Raw genomic sequence first — 18,766 nt, 5'->3', positions numbered from 1 at the left:
GCGGCAAACCGTCTAAAGTGACCGACTGTGGCTGGTGTAGCAACTCCAAAGATGCAGCTTTGTTGTAAACACTGTATTATTTGTCAACTATGCGTGAGGAAGGCAGCGGAATACAGCAACCGCGGCGTTTGCGTAATCTCGAGCATTTTAACGATCCAGCAGCATTCCAAGTACCAACAGGAGTATATTTTTTAGGTGAGGATGTCCCACGGGACCGATCAAGGCCAATTGCAGGCTTATAGCCAGGAAAGGCTGAACGCGTTCACAGCAAGCATCAGCGGTTCCGTACCTGATCAATTTTTCCTCATAGTCCGCAAGGCCGCAGGGTTGAACACCACATCCGTGCTTCAGGAACCACTTACTTACTGCCCCGTCATAAAGGCGAGTAGTTGGCTTGTGAGTAGATATCGGCTGGTGTTTCGCACTGCTGGTCATAAGGTATATAGGATATTGATCACAATAGGTCGTCCACAATTGAAACGCCACCGCACCGATTTCCAAACAGAGTCAATGCATGCTTTGCCTCTTGTATAAATCTTGGCTAGTCAAACTCCTAGACAACGCCAAATTTAACTGGGTCCGGTGGGAATCCTGGAGTGTTGCAGCTCTCGCAGCTCATCGTGTGCATTTCCGTGTTTTTATCTCCATCACCAATACGATAACCATCATAACATGCCGTCCCTACGCAGCTCGGGCGATAGCTGTGAGGGCCGGTACCATTTAGAGTATATGCACCCGGATGTCTCCGACATGCTACTCGCGGTACGGTCGACGTAATCGTCAAAGGCTAGGGCGATATAAAAAGGCATCGTCCTACATCAATTAGTATATGAAATCTTATACAAGCAAGAATACTTACTGGTTTTTTGGTGGGTGCTCGTGAGTGCACCGGCGTCCATTGAGCCCTCTAGTCACACTTATTACTGAACCGATGTAAACCCAATGGGGAAGCTGTGCGGCGCATTGAGATTTCTCAGATATGAGCTTGAGGTAAACTCCCATATCATTAGTCGTATCCCAAGGGAGGGATGCAAGCTCTTCAAATGTAGGACTATCTATCTGGTCAAGCAACTCAACTACCGGCGGAGCAGTGTGAGAGAGTATAAGCTCCACGAGCTCATCATTGTCACGATCCTGAAAGAACTGGTCCCAACGGTCGTGTCTCGGAAGTTTCTGGAGTGATTCCAGAGTCATCCCCAGTCTAGTTGCAAATGTCAGACAGGACTCTAGGCTCCGAGTTGGACGCGCGTCAATACGATAGAGACAACGCGAGTGTTGGCCATCGCTTGTCACGTCTTTTGGATTGACAGGTTGGGCTCACTCAAACGAGACCCGGGGTGACATTCCTTCAGTTTGCCTATGTAGCTAGGGCTGAAGTAATGTGAAAAGGCTCCGGGATATTAATGCGATAGCAGTCTGTTGATTTATCGCACATAAGCCTTCTTATCGGCTCTGTCCTCTCGGAATGAGTTCCTTCTTCAGCTTGAGGGTTCCATGCTGTCGGGAGGTCCTCTGTCCATTGAAAGACGGTTTTATCGCGCACATTGATGGTATCTGGCCACCGGGACAAAACATGGAATAATGTGGCCTGCTTCCCAGACTGTTCCTGTATCTCTTCACGGCATCATATTCTCTGGATTGTGTTCTTATACCCACTTTCGAGGTACCGCTGCTACGTGACTTGCTACGCTCTGAGTAGGCCCTAGCCCAACCAGCCGAAGTCCCGAATCTCTACTCTTGCTGGAAGTATATAAGGCATAGTATGAGCAGAGATGCTGTACATACCAAGTATTCAACTGGACAGACACTCCAGTCCCGGATCAGATCTGATGGGCAGGGGCGACCAAACAGCCCTGAATGCAGAACCGAGCTGGATTCGGGTTGGCAGAACTCGAAGTCGATCGCCCGCAGTACGTACCACCCAGCTTCCTGTTTCTTCTCGGACCATACATTTGAGAAGTGCTATGGCGATACATGCCAGATAAATAGCAACTTAGGTGACTTGATCTCACCGGGAAGAGATATTGGCAAATACTAGACCACCGAGTATTTAAATGACAGCATCACAGATATCCTTCGGAATATCTGCACTCCACCGGGGCCCTAGTGCATAGGACCTTGCCCATGATTGAAATGAGACTGGATGCCAGGGCAGGTCCATTTTGAGGATCGGGGGAATAGAATGCTATCCTATGCAAAGGGTGACAAGCCATTTCAAGCAGATCGGTAATGGCCCAGGTCTCATACCGATGTGTGGAATGACCGCGAAGAGTCTCTCAAAGGATGTTGCGAAGAGCATGGGTAACGGGCAATGGCATTACATCAGACTGGAGGATCCCGCTGGTGGCCGCTATCGACTGGGACAACTTGCCTCTTATGTAAACTCCTTGCCGGCATAAGCTTGAGATGTCCAGCACATCTGAAGCAGCGGTGAAACACTCAATATATTAATCATGACGTTACAGAGTCTCAAGTGCGGGCTCTTCTGGCTCAACCAAGGTGGGCTGATTGGCCTTAGACTTCTATCTCTCACGCCTAGAAAGCGGCAGGAAAGGCCTTCCTTGTGGCCATGCTTGTGAAACGTGTATTTGTTTCGAGCAGTGATGTTGCTCTTGAGATAGCTGGCACATGTACAAGAGCCGCCGGCTCGGTGGCTTTCATTTTCAGTACCAGATAGCATGTTGCCGGTTAGCCCTCAACCCACAGGTTGAGGATATCCACTGACTGACGGCGGTGGGTTGTCTTCAAATGATAGCCGGGGCAACGGAATATGTCTGTTAAGCTGCTGCGAGGCGGGTGGAAGAACAGCCAGTTCTGGGGTGGTTAATGAGAAATCATTAACCTTCATCCTGGAACAGTAACGAGTCATTTGCTGCAAACTGCTGTCATGGGACAAGGAATCAATAGCAACAGCAGGGCAGTGGATACTGGCTGCTCCAACTGTCTCTGCCTATGTATAGGTGGAATGGCAATGTCTCGGGACATCCAATGCTGGGAATGTCCATTGAACGGCTCTGTAGTTTACAGGCATATATCATCCCGAGCACGCCTCCATACATTCCTGAACGACGAAGGGATTAAAGATCTGATATCGATATGCATCTCAGGATGGCTATGTCGTTGAGAACACAACAAGGCAAGTCTTGATTTATTGACATGTTCTGTACTCTAAACAGTGGTGTCAGAACGGTACTCTGTCTTGATATGCGCAACGCCTGACAGCGAGGGTGGGTCTATGGGCCGTTTAAACGCCCGGAATGTGATGTAGCGGTAGAATCTCAGCACCTAGCGCAGGGGCAGGTATATTCACTCCCTCATAGATGTGAGACTTCGCCTCCGCAGAAAGTCGGCCGCTGCATAGTTATAATTTGGGCCAGCGACAGCATATACTATCTAAAGCTGGCATCTAACAGAGCTGGATTAGTGGTGATTAAGCCAGAAACGCAACACAAGCCCGCACTTACAATTGCCGAGACGACGTTTGGTGTTCAGCAGATTGAAAACGTCCCAGTAAGTAGAATGACCGAGCAACTGATCAAACATGCGTGTGACAAAGCCTGTTGGATCTGGGGCTAGACATGTGCCATAGGCTCCACCATATTACCTTGTGTGCCCTAGCAGCGCCATTGTCTGCTGGGGCTTTAACTGTTCAAATGGGGGTTTCCGCAGTGGATATTTGGCTCCTCCAGCTGCAGTGCGGTGGCCAGCCCCATATATTATTTGCAGGAGTCCCTTAGTGTGTCGGAAGACTTCTAGGTCGAGTATGGCTGATGCAAAATGACATTCATTCGTTCTTCTGTTTCCGCCAGCCATATTGTCGTTGTTTTCATTATTGGGACGTCAAGTATGCTGAGCCGAGCAGTTCAGAAAGGCCTTCGTCACTAGGATCATCTATATCAGAGAGCTGTTGGCGAATGCTATGAAAGATCGGAGTTGTAATACTAGCAATATCGGGTATATTAGGGCAGTCCACAATATTACCTGGCCGTCCAAGTCGCGCAGAACACCCACAAGTATGACTGGAGTTGCGCAGTGTGTCCTATGCTCACGAAGTAGATCTCCAGATCCTGATCAAAGCTCTGTCAACCACGATGCGCTGCTAGGCACTTCGCGCACATTTCAGGGGTTTATTCACCAGTAGGTTGTCGCTTCAACCCACGCCGAAGATTGAACACATCCGCAGCCATGTAGAGGTCGATGTCTGTTACTGCGAGGGCCTCGATATGCTTTCTATCAGGGCTCCGTGTGCCTTTCTTTCGGCGTTTACTGCGTTTCAGGGCAGAGTAACAATGCAAAGATAGTGTGGGAAAGCCGCAGCCATGAGTAGTACTCCAGGACGACTCAACTCAATACCAGCTCTATACTGCTCCCAGTATTCTCTGACCCCAGTAACGATGTCGGGTTGGGACCATGAGGTGGTAATAATACCCGCCAGCTCATGTCTGGGTGGCGTGGCTATAATAGGTTCGGCCACTGTACCGGTCCAGTCATTGTCCGGGTAACTTTCATCAAGATTAGTGTTAAAGATAACTCCAAGTACTTGGCCGGGATACAGCTCGAAAGTTTCCGCGTCCGCCGCCATGGGAAGCTCCAGAAACATAAGATAGCGGCGGTTGTCAGCATTAGGTATCGTCATGCATCGAAGAGACAGGACTTAGTCCTCAAGAGCCTGAACCAAGCATTTACAGTGCTCCTGTTCATATATAATACCATACCCCATAATGGTCTGGTACTCACTCTATATACGGAAGCTATGTTTGACCTGTCAGCTGGTACTAGGACAATTCTCGGGTGAAAGATATTCACCGACCTAGAGAATATGTTTCTGGGGGTGTTTATTGTACCAGGCATCAAGAGGATTACAGCCGCGCTTCTGCTGCAGATACTCGCCCAGGAGGGTAATTAACAAGCTAGGGCTTGAGGCTAGTAGATAGAACGTCAACTGCTGCTGCTGCAGTTGCGGCTCTGACATATTGGTAATTGCATGACGTCCTGACGCACGGCAGCGTTACCAGCAGGCTGAGCTATATTCCTGGAGGTGTTTCGAATGGGATAATTCCACCGGGTACTGCAGCACTGGGAGCACAGTAACAATAAAGGAGAGATATGCACGGAGTGCCCCATGCCAGTACCTGACCATCGAAGGGGTTCCTGCAGGACCCGAGAAAATCAGACACCCGTCCTACAGGCAGGTCAACAAGGGACGGTCATCAGGTTCCGCAATGTCTTTGCAGCATTCCTTGAACGGGGCACGTCCTGGAGTGGTTTTGGCATTAACGATGTATCTGCGAAGCAGAAATTGGGCATCTCGTAGGGTAGGTTAGTGACACCCCCAACCATCATGTAGATACTCAAGGCGGTTCACCTCCGCTGCCCTTCTTCCGGTAACGGCATGTTCAAGATGCTACAACACTCCGAAGCTGCAGAACGGGACAGACCTGAGAACCGGCGCGAGGATCCACCGTCGTTCGCGGGTGGACAGGGTCTGATCACTTGTCCAAGGGGACAGACCGGAAGAACAGAATTGTGACAATGAGGAAGTCGATGATAGTCCGGAGTTGGGGGAACATGACCAATGTCATAGCTTTGAAATAGACACCACAACCCTGGCATATTGCTGATAGTTTGGCACTCCTAAACCAGAGTGCACCGTAGAGCTCGGGGAAATTCCCCACGCCAAAACCTTGCCATCCAATGGGTTGCGTGGAGAACCCCCCAGGTCAGTATTCCTGGGTGCCTGTCTTGATTATCGTTGAGTGGGCCATACATCTCCGCTTCCAATTCAGTCGTTACAGAAGGGATGACTGCGAGCTCGCGGAAACGAGCCAGGCACCCATAATACTTCTCTGGGTTATGGTAAGCTAGGTGATCTTCCGCCATAAAAGGGCGTTTTGCGACAAAAATGTTGTCGTTTCGCTTGTGCCCTAATCCACAGAAAGCCCTAATTGTGAGGCAGGTAGTCTCCATCTTCGACAGTGGCAGACCAGAGAGCCACTGACGGCGGTATAGCTCCGCTGGTCTCGATTATCTCGTAAGGCTCTTGGACATTTGCTGCCCGAGTCGAACCAGAATCTTAGCGGTCGAAGCTTGGTCCCAGCGTACCATTATAGCCCATTCTGGCAGCATTTATTCGGCGGAGGTGGATTTATTGTCAACGGGGACCATCCCCAGTTCTCAGCACTTAGAAGAGCTGTAAAATGGCAGCTGCAGTGTCTATAACCATTAGATATCGCGGCTGATATACTTCCTTTCCAGGACGGAAGGCCAGACTCCATGGCCGACGCAGTAGTCCACATTTGGTCTTTGAACCAGAGCCCAGGACACAGTAGCCATTTCTGAATCAGCTACTACAACGAAATCAGTCTTCTCGCCAACCGAAGTCCTCTGTGTTTGTGCGATGTTAGGTTGTATTGGGCTACAACTAGCTAGTGGAAGCTGAAACGGGAGTCCAGATCGTTACCCCAGTAAAGTGTGTTAACTACCAGCCTTACCACACAGCACCTCACAATTTCGATGTGCCCGTACTAGGGTATCATGAGCTCGCAGCTTTCGCTTCTGACGCGGCGCATTTCCCGCAGTCTTGCGCTGGGTCTTGCCATATCGCAACGCGTTCCTCTTTCTACTTGCAGTCATGAGTGCTTTGGCTCAAGGGCTCAAAGGGTTCGCAGTGATGTCTTTCGTTCTTGAACTAGAAAGTCCCATCACTGAGGAAGAACAGTCCCCTGTGTATCCGATTCGTAAATCACATTGGCGAGTTTCTCGAGTATCCAGGCACATATATGACACACCGAAGATCGGTGATTTCAGAGTCCGTATTCGCAAGCCCTGCTTCAATACCAGAACCATGCCAAATTTTGCTTTGCGGTGAGCCACTCTCGCACCGTGCATTCTGACTTGCACTGCGAATGATTGTTCGTATCTGTACGAGCAAGTCTAGAAGTGTGGCAGTGACGGCAACAGCACAAGGACAGGAATTAGTCCATCCCGCTGTCTGCGAAGTCAATAAAATCCCACATAATAGATTATTAACGGGCTGATGACATTTCTCGTTTGGCTTCTCTACCGTCAGCGGCTTTCACAACAGTGAGGGTGCTGTCGTGCTGAGACTTAGGGCTTTGTTTTGAACGCCAATTCCAGACATATGGTGCAACTTGCGTTGCAGTGTACAGAAGCCTTTAGTGAACCCGTCGAGCATTGCCCTCGCTGATCAGGGAACCGAGTGAAATGTATGGCGACGGACCACGACACACGGTGACCCTTATTCCCCGTCCTTAAAGAACGTCATCTATATTCATGGGTGTGTTGGTGCCAGTCCGATGAGTCCGGGCAGCAGAGCATCAGAGTCACGCAGGTTTTGCAATGACCGTTAACGTCTCCGAAAACGTGACTCCCAAGTCCCTGAATATATGGCCGGCTGAACCTTTCCCTGCCATCCATCTGTACTCGTTCGAGCACAAAACGGCACTGTTGGGCATGTGGGTGGCCGCAGATCCCCCTTTGCCGACTTTTGTTTTCGTGTGGTAGCCACGAGCGAGGTGGAATATAAAACAACAGACTGGTGTAGCTGACACCAATTAGTTCGGATTTAATTGAGACACACAGTGGGAGTGTCGGGATGGCCGACGAGGCCGAAGAACAAGGATGCGAAGGCGCCGGAGCAAACACAGCAACCCATGGACAGCATGATATGAGGGTGCAACCTGGACCAGAGGAGTCACGGGCAGGAGCACGGGAAATAGCATTGCCATTTGGTACATCGTAGTTTTCAGACGTTCAGTTGATATTCTCCATGATTTGTTTGCCGTCGAGTACACCTCAACCGCCTTGTACTCGCCTGCGCTGCATGCCCTCCTGGTATGTGTGTGGGTGGTGTCGATACTCATGTGTCCATTTGGCCAATATGTTCAGTTGAATAAACATTTCATATCAAAACTGGTGCACTTCGTCTCAGGGATGAATCTTAGAGAGCCGAGGAATGGCGAGAAAAGCCGATGATGTGACATGGGATGCTGTGATGGCAATCCCTGCTGCGAGCTTCCTGTCCAAAGTGACAAGGCGAATTTGACATCCCAATTGTGGTGTCTAAAGCCTATAAGGCCTAGTTGCAACTTGGTCAACCCCATATTGGGTACAGGGGTATGGCTCTGCTTCCAACGGCCTTCACTTCTCCTAGAAACGCCATTGAACTATCATACTCGTCGTAATCGCTCGCACTGGCAAGTAGAATCTCGAGGATCTGGTTTTCTGTCTAAAGAGATATATTCCGCACTCTTCTCGTCTGCTTCTCCCAGTGGTATTGGAAGAAATTGTTCAATCCGATTCCTGAATGTCTTTCTACTGCACTCAGCAGATGGACGCCAATTATATTTGAAGGCCTGCGAAGATTGCAAGTTGGCACTCATTCTTGAGTACTCCTAGATCCCTGGTCCCTCCCAGGTATGACTTTTTGTTTCTCCATCACCAATACTGATATTCTGCCCTCTAGGTAGTTTGAGTCGGCGCAGGAATAGTTTGGCGAAGTCAATGACAAGAGGGCCACTCTGCCCTCCGATGTGCGATGCCAGAATCATCACTATACGCCCATTCTTCGGAGGCCCAGCTTCTTTCCGTTTGAACAGATGTCTAGGAGACATCAATGCGAGTCTTGTTAGCTCAGGCGGGCCTGTGGGATGTGTACCCACGCACAATATCAAAATCTTGATTGCGTGTAGAAATGGGTTTCTATACGTATCTGCCGGTGTGGTCTCCATTTGCTAAGCAATATGGATTGCATTATTCATGGTGAATGCCCAGGTCCTTGGCCATGGAGGATTTAATACAACCTTCCTTCTCTTTCTCAGCCAAACCGCAGTCTCTGATGAACAGAGAACGAACACCACCCAGGCCCTTTCTTTTTGCGAAGTAGTGATTGGATCTGGTAAGTGATCCCACACATATCCAGCCCTTGTTACCTGGGTCGTGGTAAATTGACCCATAGCTTGCCATCATAGATATGTTGATTAAAAGGTCCATGATGTTAGGGTAGTTTCGATGGTTAGCCCGCAGCATTGTGCACAGATAGCTCGCCTCCTGTAGGCGTCCCATTACAGATCACCTTAAGGGCGCACCCTCTCCGGGGAGTCTGCTCGTCGATTCTGTTGCTTGACTGGGGTCGTCAGTCGCAGTCTCCCCCCATCCTAAGCGGCGTGCGAATGCAGATTGTGGCGTCCACCCTAACCAGCCCACAAAATCGAACCGATGCCTTCCGAAAAGACTGCTTACAACGAGACAATCATCATTGTGTTGTCATTAATGCACTAGAAATTGCCTTCTGTAACTATAATAGCCAACATGAAGACATTTCCCGCCTTGAAGCTGCCCATATATGCTGGTTAGGGTATAGTAACCAAACCACACCACAATGCGACAGTTGTAACATTCCCTAGAAGCTATCCAAACTGGCAGTGCGTTATCTTCGGCAGTTGAGGGTCGCATTGATCTCCACTTGCTTTCCTGACAGACATTCTCGACTGCTTGGTCGTCATTGTCACAATATGGAAGCGAGAGGTCATTGCATTCAACCTTCTGCCACCTGCGCATTCAACCAGTTCAGGAGTTCTCCTGGGGCCCGTGTCCAGCGTAGTCATCGACGTCAATGCCAGTTCTGATATCCTGCTCCTGCTCCTTAGAAAGGACCACGAGGTTCGGTATGACAGGCTATTTACCGCGTATCCATGAGAATCGAGCAGGTTGCCTCGCGAGCCTCTTGAATACCACAGATGAGCCGTTGTAGATATTGGAGTATAGTGGCTAGGCCTTTATCTTCGGGAACGGGTATCGATTGAAATGGCAGTCGGCGCAGTGCCCGAAGTCCCATCTCCATCCCTTTAAGCAAAGGAGCAATACGTTGACATTGTGTAGATCTGCCACGCAGGGGATTTGCCTGCAGAGTCGTTGAGCCACAATGAATGGTGACGATGCACCTTTCACTGGGTTCCGAGTAGGTCAACCCTCATTGACAAGGAACCAGTTGTTCCTTGAAGACTTGACTCCTGCAAAGCCATCGGATGCAGTCTGTGGTGCTGTATCGCAACCATATCTGCCATTATTTGTGACTGGTGAGCCCTTTGATCGAGCTTCAGCCGCCCGCCCACACATTCGAAGTCGACAGGCGCGAGCTTAGACTATGCATGGCGACATTGCAATTTCGAGGGCCTAGTGTCCGTTTCAGTTTTGTTCCCAAATGACTAGCCACAGGGAGCCGAGCACCGCCGGATTTCCCTAGAGAGGCTGATATTAGCAAGACCAATAGGGATAAAGGCAGGACAGACAGGGATAACCACTTACTCCGAGCACAGGGAGGTCTAATCCTGCAACCCTCAGGTTGCTTGTACGGAACATTTCGCTCCACTTCCAGCCCACACATAATTGCTGCAAGAACCAGACCAGACTGCACTCCGACGATATTCTGGACCGACTATATAACTTATAAACGCCCTACCGGTCTGACAATGAGTACAGGCTTCACTATCGGATAAAGCTTCGCCCCGAAGATGCAAGGCATAGCCACCTTCTTGATGGGGGGTCCGCGGATCCTTGACGACAGGTCTTCCCTTATGATCTAATAACCAATCTGGATCTCTAATGACTGGGGAGAGCAGAATAGCAGCCAATCCAGAAGCTGATTCAATAAGACCAATTCTGTCAGCCTCCATGTCAAGAAGGGCTGGGAAGATAGACTTACAAATACTTGACGAGGCCGGCTCTTCGGCAGGCTCTTGGACACGAGGAGGAACGACCACAGACACGGTCTGTTTCTTTTTCTGGGGAGATGGAGTCTTCTGGGAGTGTTTTCCGACCTCCTTCGTTCGCCTCGAAATCCGCTGGGTGGCAAAGTGCTGGCCTGGGGAATCTCCCCAGCTTTGTGGAATAATCCCCATGCCTTGATGATACTAGAAGTGGTACCTGCAGTATGTGGTGGTTCTATCTACCTAGGGCACCAGGTTAAGCATCTGTTGGAATTATCCATGCGATGACGGTTGGGTTCAGGACAAACATTGTGGTCTCTGGTTTGAGATGACAGTCGACATTGTACCAATATTTGACCACCAGGTGTGGTGGAGGGAGCCCATTCGAACTATCTTGCTGGCATGAGACAGACGCCAGCATCATATCTATGTCTTCATCTTTCTCAGTCTCGGAATCTGCCATTACCCACGAAGCCGCCTCCTTCGGAAGCCCAGGCACGACTCAGTACAATGAAGCCGTCTCGTTATTGATGCTGGGGGCTAGTGATAGGGGCCAAATGACAGAAGCAACTCAAGTTGCATAAATCAATTCTGGAATCGAGCCAGACAGCTTGTTTCGGTAGGAAACTCTTTGTAAAGCCGTCCAAACACCCCAGCAAACGGGGCGCAGGGTTGGCCAATTATCAGCCCTGCCCCCCCTGTTATGATTCTGGTTTGACAGATATTTCCTCCAGCCCTCTTGGCCTCCACGACCACTGGGCTTCGGCGAATCGTTGGGTGTTGATGCGTGTACAAGCTGCACACAGCCCATTCTGCACCATGATGTAGCCATCCAACACCTCAGATAGGCTCATAAATGGTCGTCTTCCTGGGCCACCAGACAGGTCACACCGTCCTAGCAAGGTCATTTAACCGTGCTTGAATATGGCGGACAGTATCTTTCTTCGCCATGACGGTAGGGCTAGGTTTTTCACCCACAAGCCCACAATGTATGATCTGGCTGTGGAATGTGGATAACAGCACCTAGATGTCCGATAGGCTCGTTGGCAAAAGCTAGAGGTCGAGATTCAGCCAGTTCCTGTCTCAACCGCTGCTGTTCTAAAGGATGTCACAGACATGCGATTCCCGTCAAGCTGTGCAAAACTCAAGATAAACACCAACACGGCGTCAGGCCATTGCGGCGTTTTCCACAGAGTATGCAATAGCAGCACAATGTTTTCTTATCCCTTATGTGCTTCCAGGCGTATCGGTGACCTTATACAAGGCACAGTGTCACGACGATCCTTCGCGCTGCAATCATTTTCAACACGGTCCACCTCCAAAGTACGTCTGATACAGGCAGCTCCGGAGAATTGATAAAAGACTCATTGTATGCTTTTTGGAAACGAGAGACGTATAGTTCTCGATTTCCAGTGCAATGGTGCAATGCCGCTCGCCGTCGGGTTCCCAACCAACCTAGGAACAAACAGGGTACAGCCACAATACCGAGTGCAGCTGATGCCATAATATCGAGGCCATCTTGACTCCATAGAATGTCCGTATCCTGATTCATCGCGCAGCCCGTATCTCATGCATAATACTTGGCAATTATAGCAGTACACCCAGCACGGGCACGGCTGGCTACAATGGAATATCTATTCGGATGGGAAGGGGAAGCAATTGGCAATCATCGTCTGGTATATGCTCGAGTGCTTCAACTTGGGAAACCATTCTTCTGGTAGAGCACCAAGGTAGTGAGATTGGCCGGGTTCATCCGCGCTTGTCGCGTAGGAAGGAGGGCAACTCGGTGTTTTCCATGATGTTAGTATTGTCAGCAACGCCAATATCACACATCAGGCCGAACAGGTATCATACAACGAAAGACGGCCAGCTTAGTAGTCCCTTGTGCCTTGATGCGCCGAGGTCCAGCCCTAATGCGCCGTGACCGAATGAAGCACACCTGTGGGTATCCAAATAAGCGAAGCATGTCAGTTGGCTTGGACGTTTAGCTTACATGTATCTCAGAGGAGGTTTGGCAAAAAGGGCAGCCATGTAGACGTTCAACGATGATGCAGCATCTCATTACTGGCAATCAGCAAGACGCCGGTCGTTTCGTTATGTAGACGTTCTTCTCCGCCTACGTTAAGGTGCCCCTACAGTGTTGCAGCTGTCAGCTCTGGGTCATAGCAAAGGCGTATGTAAGTGCATTTATTAACTTACAGTGCTTCTTTGGGGTATTTTGGATCGCCGCAGAGAATCCCGATATAGGTGTATCGAGCCCGGCAGTATCTGTTGAGAGTTCGAGCGCCCCACCGTGTATAGTAGGTATTGGGCCTGCATGAGACAAGGGAGTACCTCTGGGCCGTCCTGGGAATGCCAGCCGTGAGAAGAGAAACCGGATCCGTCGCTAACAAAACCGCAGTCGAGCGATCAAGCCCTACTCCCTCATAGACAATGATTCCTGGTGGGAGTTGACGCATTGGCCTATGCTCAAGCCTCATCACTTGAAGATCCTTCCGATCTTCCGTATGTGATATGCTGCTGACTTCCGTAGTAAGCCCGGGTGGAACGACGGACGCAGGTAGCCCATCTGCCGACTCAAATGCCAGGGGACAGCAATTCCTCCGTAGAGGGAGCGAGGGCAGCGCGCACCTGGCGAGCGTGTTGGGCATCGACAGCCTGGTCAACAGCAGACCTTTCTTTGGAGACATCTGACAGCATATATTAGCATATTCCTCAATGAACAAGCCAGGGTTGGGGAGCAAGAGCGAAACAGGTCCCAATCCCGATGCTAAGTAGTATCAGTACAGGATATATCCAGCATACCTGACTGTACACAACAGCCAAGGAGCCTAGTCCGTAGGCTAAGGGCGTGTCGGACTACCTGACCGACGAGGTATGGGGACTTCGAAGGGTCAGGCCCGGTGGTGGATTGTATCAATCAATGCAAAGATGGCTATGTCCACCAAAAGGGCAGATCCAAGTCGGCAAACCAGATTATGTGGTAAAAAGAAAGAATACGTTGTGTTTCGACGGGGGGGAAGGGGGTATTTATACCCCAGCAGGAAAGCCCTGAAAGACGGGGTAGATAACCACTGCAGTAACAACCAGGGGTATTCATGGTGTTGTGACAAGCCGGATTACACTTAAGTCTCGCTCCAAAACGGATGCAGTGATACGTTCTAGGTTACTACTGTTGAGAACTACAGTTTAGTTAATATCTCGAAGTAGAGGGTAGAGAAGGAATCATCACTCTGCCACCCCTTCACCCCGTCTACGATGGACCTCAGCGACGAAAATGCTCTTCTTGTGCTGGGCGTCCCAGAGGAGTATTTATCTGGCCTCAAACAGACTTAATGCTTTCCTGGATTCGGCTTTTGTCCGCAAACTCAAAGATCGTTCCATCGGAGCTGCAATCAAGAGAGTCTACCTCGAAGAGCGTAGGCAACAGTCATTATTGGATTTTAAATTCAACTGCAATTTCATTAAACCCGATCGAAACCAGGCCATTGATAGTCTCGTAACATCATGGGCATTGGTTGGTTTCAAGCCCTAAGTCTCTTGTGCATTCACCAGACATCATCATATCCAAGTCACAGCAGCGGTCCATAACCAAGCCATCAACAGCTAATACCTTATACCAAGTCATAATCATAATCATAATCATAATCACACCTCCTTCACATCATCCCCCTTCACCACAACCCCATCCTCGCCAACATCCACATCCTCCGCCAGATGCATCTTCGGCAACGTCTTCGCCAGCCGCACCGGATCCCAAACACTCTCACTCCGCAAGAAAATCTCATCAATTTCCTCAAGGGAGCGGCCATTCGTCTCGGGGAAAAAGAAGTACACTGTGGGTACAATCGCCGCATTTAACACTGCAAAGATGATATAGTACCGATACGAGATCGTGTTAAACCCTACCGGCGTCACCTCGGCGAGGAGGAAATTGAACGTCCACACGGCGGCTGTGGAGACGGCGCTAATTGCTGCCCGGAGCTGTAATGGTGCCACTTCGGTTGCGTAGAGGAATGTTAGCCCGGAGTAGCCGACAGTGAAGATGAATTCGAAGACGAAGAGGAATACGACCGCCACCACCAGGGCGGCTGTGTTGTTTTCTAACGAGGTTGTTCCGGCCAGGATGGCCATGGAGGCGGACATGCCTGCGGCGCTGTAGAGCATGAGTGGGCGTCTGCCTAGTCGGTCGATTGTGAAGAAGGCGAGGAATCCGCCGAGCGGCTGGGTGAGCACCATCGAGGCAGCGAGGATGCGGGACTGCAGAGGGCTGAGACGGAGGTACTGTTCGAAGATCGTTGTCGCGTAGAATGTTATCAGGTTGATACCGCACATCTGCTGGAATGTCTGGCCTGACGCTGCGAGGACGGTGCGGTGGAAGAGACGCTGCGAGCCCATCTTGAGCATATCGCTCCATTTGCCGCAGCCGGAGAGGGCAAGAGAGCGCTCAATATCCGCCAGGGATTGTGTGATCGATGGATCATCGTTAGGAACATCAGACAAGGCAGCGAGGATATCTCGTGCGTCGTCGAGACGGCCCTGCTTGACAAGCCACCGCGGCGACTCAGGGAAGACGGTGATAAACGCCATAACTATAAGAGAAAGCACAACCTGGAACGCCAGTGGGAACCGCCACGAGACAGAGTTCCCAGTAACGAAATAAAACCCGAAATCGATCCACAGTGAGATGGCAATCCCGGCACCGATGAAAATGCCATCCGTGACAACGTGCGCGCCGCGCTTCTTCGCCTGCGATATCTCAGACTGCCACACCGGCACTGTAGCCACGTACCCTCCTGTGCCGACCCCGAGGACCACCCGGGCGACAATGAACTGGGCGAGTCCGAATGAAGTCGCCATGAGGACTGCGCCGATTATAGACACGGCAGAGGTGAAGAAGATCACTTTCCGGCGGCCGAGGAGGTCGCCCAGGTAGATGCACGATAGGGAGCCGAAGATGCCGCCGACGGTGTACAACGCCACGACCGTCCCTATATAGTGTTAGCTTATGGCCTTGTTGTTTACAGGGTTTTGAAGTACCCTGAATGGTAGAGTTATAATGCTGCTGCGCGCCTTCGGTCGTCAGCGTGTCCATCTGCGGAAATGTCTTTGCGAATGCTTCCAGCGTCAAGAGACCGCCAGTGACGCCCTGATTGTATCCATAGCATAAGAAGGCTGGGCACACGACGAGCCAGATAATCGCGCGGTTGAGCGTTGCGCCGCGCAGGCCAAAGTACGGCTGCATTTTGATATCTGATATCTGTATTTGCGGTAGAGGAAGTAAGTAGAAGTAGATGAAACAACGATCCAGTCGCCGCCAGTGCCACAATGGAACAATTGGTATAGAGTAATGTTATACAGCGAGTTATACAGGCAGAAGCTCGTAGATAACAGCTCTGCACTGGCGGCCATCGGCGGTGCCCGCCCGGCCACTGGCAGTGGCAGTGGCAGCTCAGCAAGTCCCCCACATCGCTTAGTCGAAGCGAGCTTAACGGGAGCACTGCAATTGAAATTGGGCCAGGACGCCGATCGCGGGGAACAGAGACGGTCGAAGCTTGGACGGTGGAGGAGCTGGGGAAGTTCTCCTGATTTTTGGGCACGGTCAGATCCACAGGCGTTCGGGACCGGCCGATGGAGTCAAGTACCGAGGGACAAGGGTAAGAGTTGGCTCTTGGCTTTATGACATATACTGGGGAATCTGGGGAATCGTCTTTATTCTTGGGTTGCATTGTTTGACACTGTTGACAAGCCTTCAATTGTCTTGGAAGTTGGCATCGGGGCAGCCCGCCACTATATAAATCAACGTCTCTTTACCAGGGATAACTAATACATTCTAGATAACCGAGCGACAACAATGTCACTTTCTCACTCCGAATTATCCGCGCACGAGAAACTGGCGCTGCTGGGGTTATCGTGGATCGACTTGCCCGAGACATACAGGCCCAGTCCGCACTGCAGCAGTCAGTATAGGGTTATACGGAGTAACGAGAAGGGAGAGGCATACTAGGCACGCGCCAATTGCAAAGATAATCAGATTCACACCAGTCAGGAACACCTTCCTCTTCGACTCGGTATACCGTCCTTTATTCAGGAACAGCCAGAAAATGCCGCTCATTCCGTCTGCCCACATCACCACATTAGCCACGGCCACTCAGAACAGTTTCTGGGAGACTCACAAGTAAACCAACTCGCAAACAACGCCGTAATCAAACTCAGCAGGTCGTTAAACACCGGAATCGCCTCGGCGATGATCCACGCTATCGTCCACAGCACCAGCCCGATCACCACCCACGTCCCAATCGAGCGCACACTGCGTTGGTGCATCAGGTCCGTACCGCGGAAGAGCCGGACGTAGATGTACTTGCATGCGACGTGTCCGTTTATCACGCCTGCTATCACAATCTACAAGACCATATTAGCTTTTCCAACCTAACACCGGAGGGAGAAGAGGGCGGGCTGGCGTACCGTCGGAATCGCAATTCCATACGCAATCTTCGACAACAAAGGCCCCGTGCTCCCTAGCGCCGGCGACGCAACATCGGCCCCACCATAGCGGTATATCACGATCGCGGTGACAGTATACATAGTTGTGTTTGTGCCTTGAAGCATGTACAGCGTGCGCGGGTACTCGGTGGGAACCTTCATCTCAGATATGAAACCGAAGAAGGCGACGTGGCCGGCTATACCCACATTAGTATATGTCGTTGACGTTAAGTGATAACTGGATGCTGGGACGAACCGTATGCAAAGACGATGTTCGTCACGGCGAGAAAAGCCTCGTAGAAGGCTGGACTGGTGGTGACGTCTACATGGCCGCTTCCTGGGCGCTGGACGCCGATTGCGATCATGGTGATGAGCACTGCGGCGACGATACTGGCGAATGCTGCAAATATCATGTCAGCCAATCCACCACGTTCTCTTTATCCCCATTTATGTCTTTGAATTATGGGGGGGCGTACAAGAAATGGACATCCAAGAAACCTTCCTCAGCGTCCGCGGCAAACAACAGACAAACGAGATAACCAGGCCAACAACCCCAAACACGATACTGCAAGTGCCGTGCTCGGTGAGGGTATTCATCATGACGATGAATGTAAGGATATGGCTGCCCATAATAAAAATCAGGAAGAGCAGCTGCGCGGCGCCCAGGACTTCACGCCCAAAGCGGCCCAGCATAACCTCGCCGGCGTCGGCCATGCTGTGGATGTGTGGGTATGCGAGCTTGAACTGGCCGAGGACGTAGCCGGTGTATGTAGCGACGAGGCCGAGGCCGATGATCAGGATGATGCAGCTGTAGCCAAACAAAGGTTAGCAAAGCTTGTATCAGCCATGGCGGCTTGGTGGTTGGGCTGTCCAATGGATGCGTGGCTTGGAAGGCTTGGACGGGACTTACGGGACGAGACCGAGGGTGGCCATGGCTGAGGGGAGGGACAGGATTCCCAACGAGATTGTTTCTGCGATCATGACTGTAGCAGTCAGCTTGAATTCAATACAATAGACCCGATTAAAGGTGTCGCACTCATTCCGCATTGCCTGTCATCGTCAGTGTCAGCGTCATACAATAACACAAACAACAGTCAAAAAGCGTACCACCACTCCAGCGTGCGATACTTGACCTCGCCCGTCTCCTCATTCCCAAACGGATTCTCATAGTCAGGCACGAACTCGCTATCTCTCTTCTCGGGATCCGTGTTGCGCCCGGTCGCGTCCTTCATCTCCGCGTGTGTCGCATAGCTCTGCATGGTGACTGTAGGCTGGAGAACACTGCTCGAATCTGGGGAAAACTGGAGACTGGAGACTGAAACTCCACTGCGGAGGGTCGCCTTTTATACTCCCCACAAAGTCAATGCAACAGGGCCAACACACCCACCTGAACCGGGTTCGATACACATAGCGTGGTGGATGGCGATGGACCGTGGCTCTCTTGGACGTCAGTGGCGGGCGACGATGCGACGTTGATGCGGGGTGGCTTTCGTGCAGTGGTTGCACTTTAGTCATAAATACGCAGCAATAAGCAGATTGAGTCAGTCCGCGGAGGA

The 18,766-nt window shown here is 50.9% G+C and overlaps 4 protein-coding genes across 4 annotated transcripts; all 4 read right to left on the bottom strand.

Moving 5' to 3' along the window:
- Positions 1-665: 665 nt before the first annotated feature.
- Positions 666-1,250, bottom strand: ASPVEDRAFT_891815 (uncharacterized protein; the record flags this gene model as incomplete). The annotated part of the gene is made up of 2 exons (XM_040818548.1): positions 860-1,250; positions 666-813 (listed from the first exon to the last, which is right to left on the bottom strand). Exons 1-2 carry the CDS (start codon positions 1,192-1,194, stop codon positions 666-668), a joined length of 483 nt encoding a protein of 160 aa, XP_040670104.1. The 5' UTR covers positions 1,195-1,250.
- Positions 1,251-10,358: 9,108 nt separating this feature from the next.
- ASPVEDRAFT_891813 (DUF3716 domain-containing protein) lies at positions 10,359-11,229 on the bottom strand (the record flags this gene model as incomplete). The annotated part of the gene is made up of 1 exon (XM_040818547.1): positions 10,359-11,229. Exon 1 carries the CDS (start codon positions 10,917-10,919, stop codon positions 10,359-10,361), a length of 561 nt encoding a protein of 186 aa, XP_040670103.1. The 5' UTR covers positions 10,920-11,229.
- A 3,146-nt stretch (positions 11,230-14,375) lies between these two features.
- ASPVEDRAFT_85742 (putative MFS sugar transporter) lies at positions 14,376-15,972 on the bottom strand (the record flags this gene model as incomplete). The annotated part of the gene is made up of 2 exons (XM_040817736.1): positions 14,376-15,718; positions 15,768-15,972. The coding sequence occupies 2 exons, from the start codon at positions 15,970-15,972 to the stop codon at positions 14,376-14,378; spliced, it is 1,548 nt and encodes a 515-aa protein (XP_040670102.1).
- A 400-nt stretch (positions 15,973-16,372) lies between these two features.
- ASPVEDRAFT_43813 (putative neutral amino acid permease) lies at positions 16,373-18,634 on the bottom strand. Its single transcript, XM_040812913.1, has 9 exons — positions 18,318-18,634; positions 18,247-18,260; positions 18,121-18,193; positions 17,687-18,018; positions 17,467-17,610; positions 17,193-17,407; positions 16,904-17,129; positions 16,732-16,847; positions 16,373-16,679 (listed from the first exon to the last, which is right to left on the bottom strand). Exons 1-9 carry the CDS (start codon positions 18,467-18,469, stop codon positions 16,593-16,595), a joined length of 1,359 nt encoding a protein of 452 aa, XP_040670101.1. The 5' UTR covers positions 18,470-18,634; the 3' UTR covers positions 16,373-16,592.
- Between the last annotated feature and the right edge of the window lie 132 nt (positions 18,635-18,766).

The sequence above is a fragment of the Aspergillus versicolor genome (assembly GCF_001890125.1).
Source record: "Aspergillus versicolor CBS 583.65 unplaced genomic scaffold ASPVEscaffold_7, whole genome shotgun sequence".
In the NCBI taxonomy this organism is placed as follows: Eukaryota; Fungi; Ascomycota; class Eurotiomycetes; order Eurotiales; family Aspergillaceae; genus Aspergillus; species Aspergillus versicolor.
The sequence above is the reverse complement of the archived record's forward strand: the minus strand, read 5'-3'. Positions and strand labels throughout refer to the sequence as shown.

What these genes read in the sequence shown, in the direction of transcription:
- ASPVEDRAFT_43813 (XM_040812913.1), bottom strand. Translation starts at nt 18,469, where the DNA reads ATGCAGAGCTATGCGACACACGCGGAGATGAAGGACGCGACCGGGCGC. An exon ending in GTTTGCGAGTTGGTTTACTT is followed by an intron (nt 16,848 to 16,903) that starts GTGAGTCTCCCA and finishes TGATGTGGGCAG; the next exon opens with ACGGAATGAGCGGCATTTTC. An exon ending in TTGCAATTGGCGCGTGCCTA is followed by an intron (nt 16,680 to 16,731) that starts GTATGCCTCTCC and finishes TGACTGCTGCAG; the next exon opens with TGCGGACTGGGCCTGTATGT.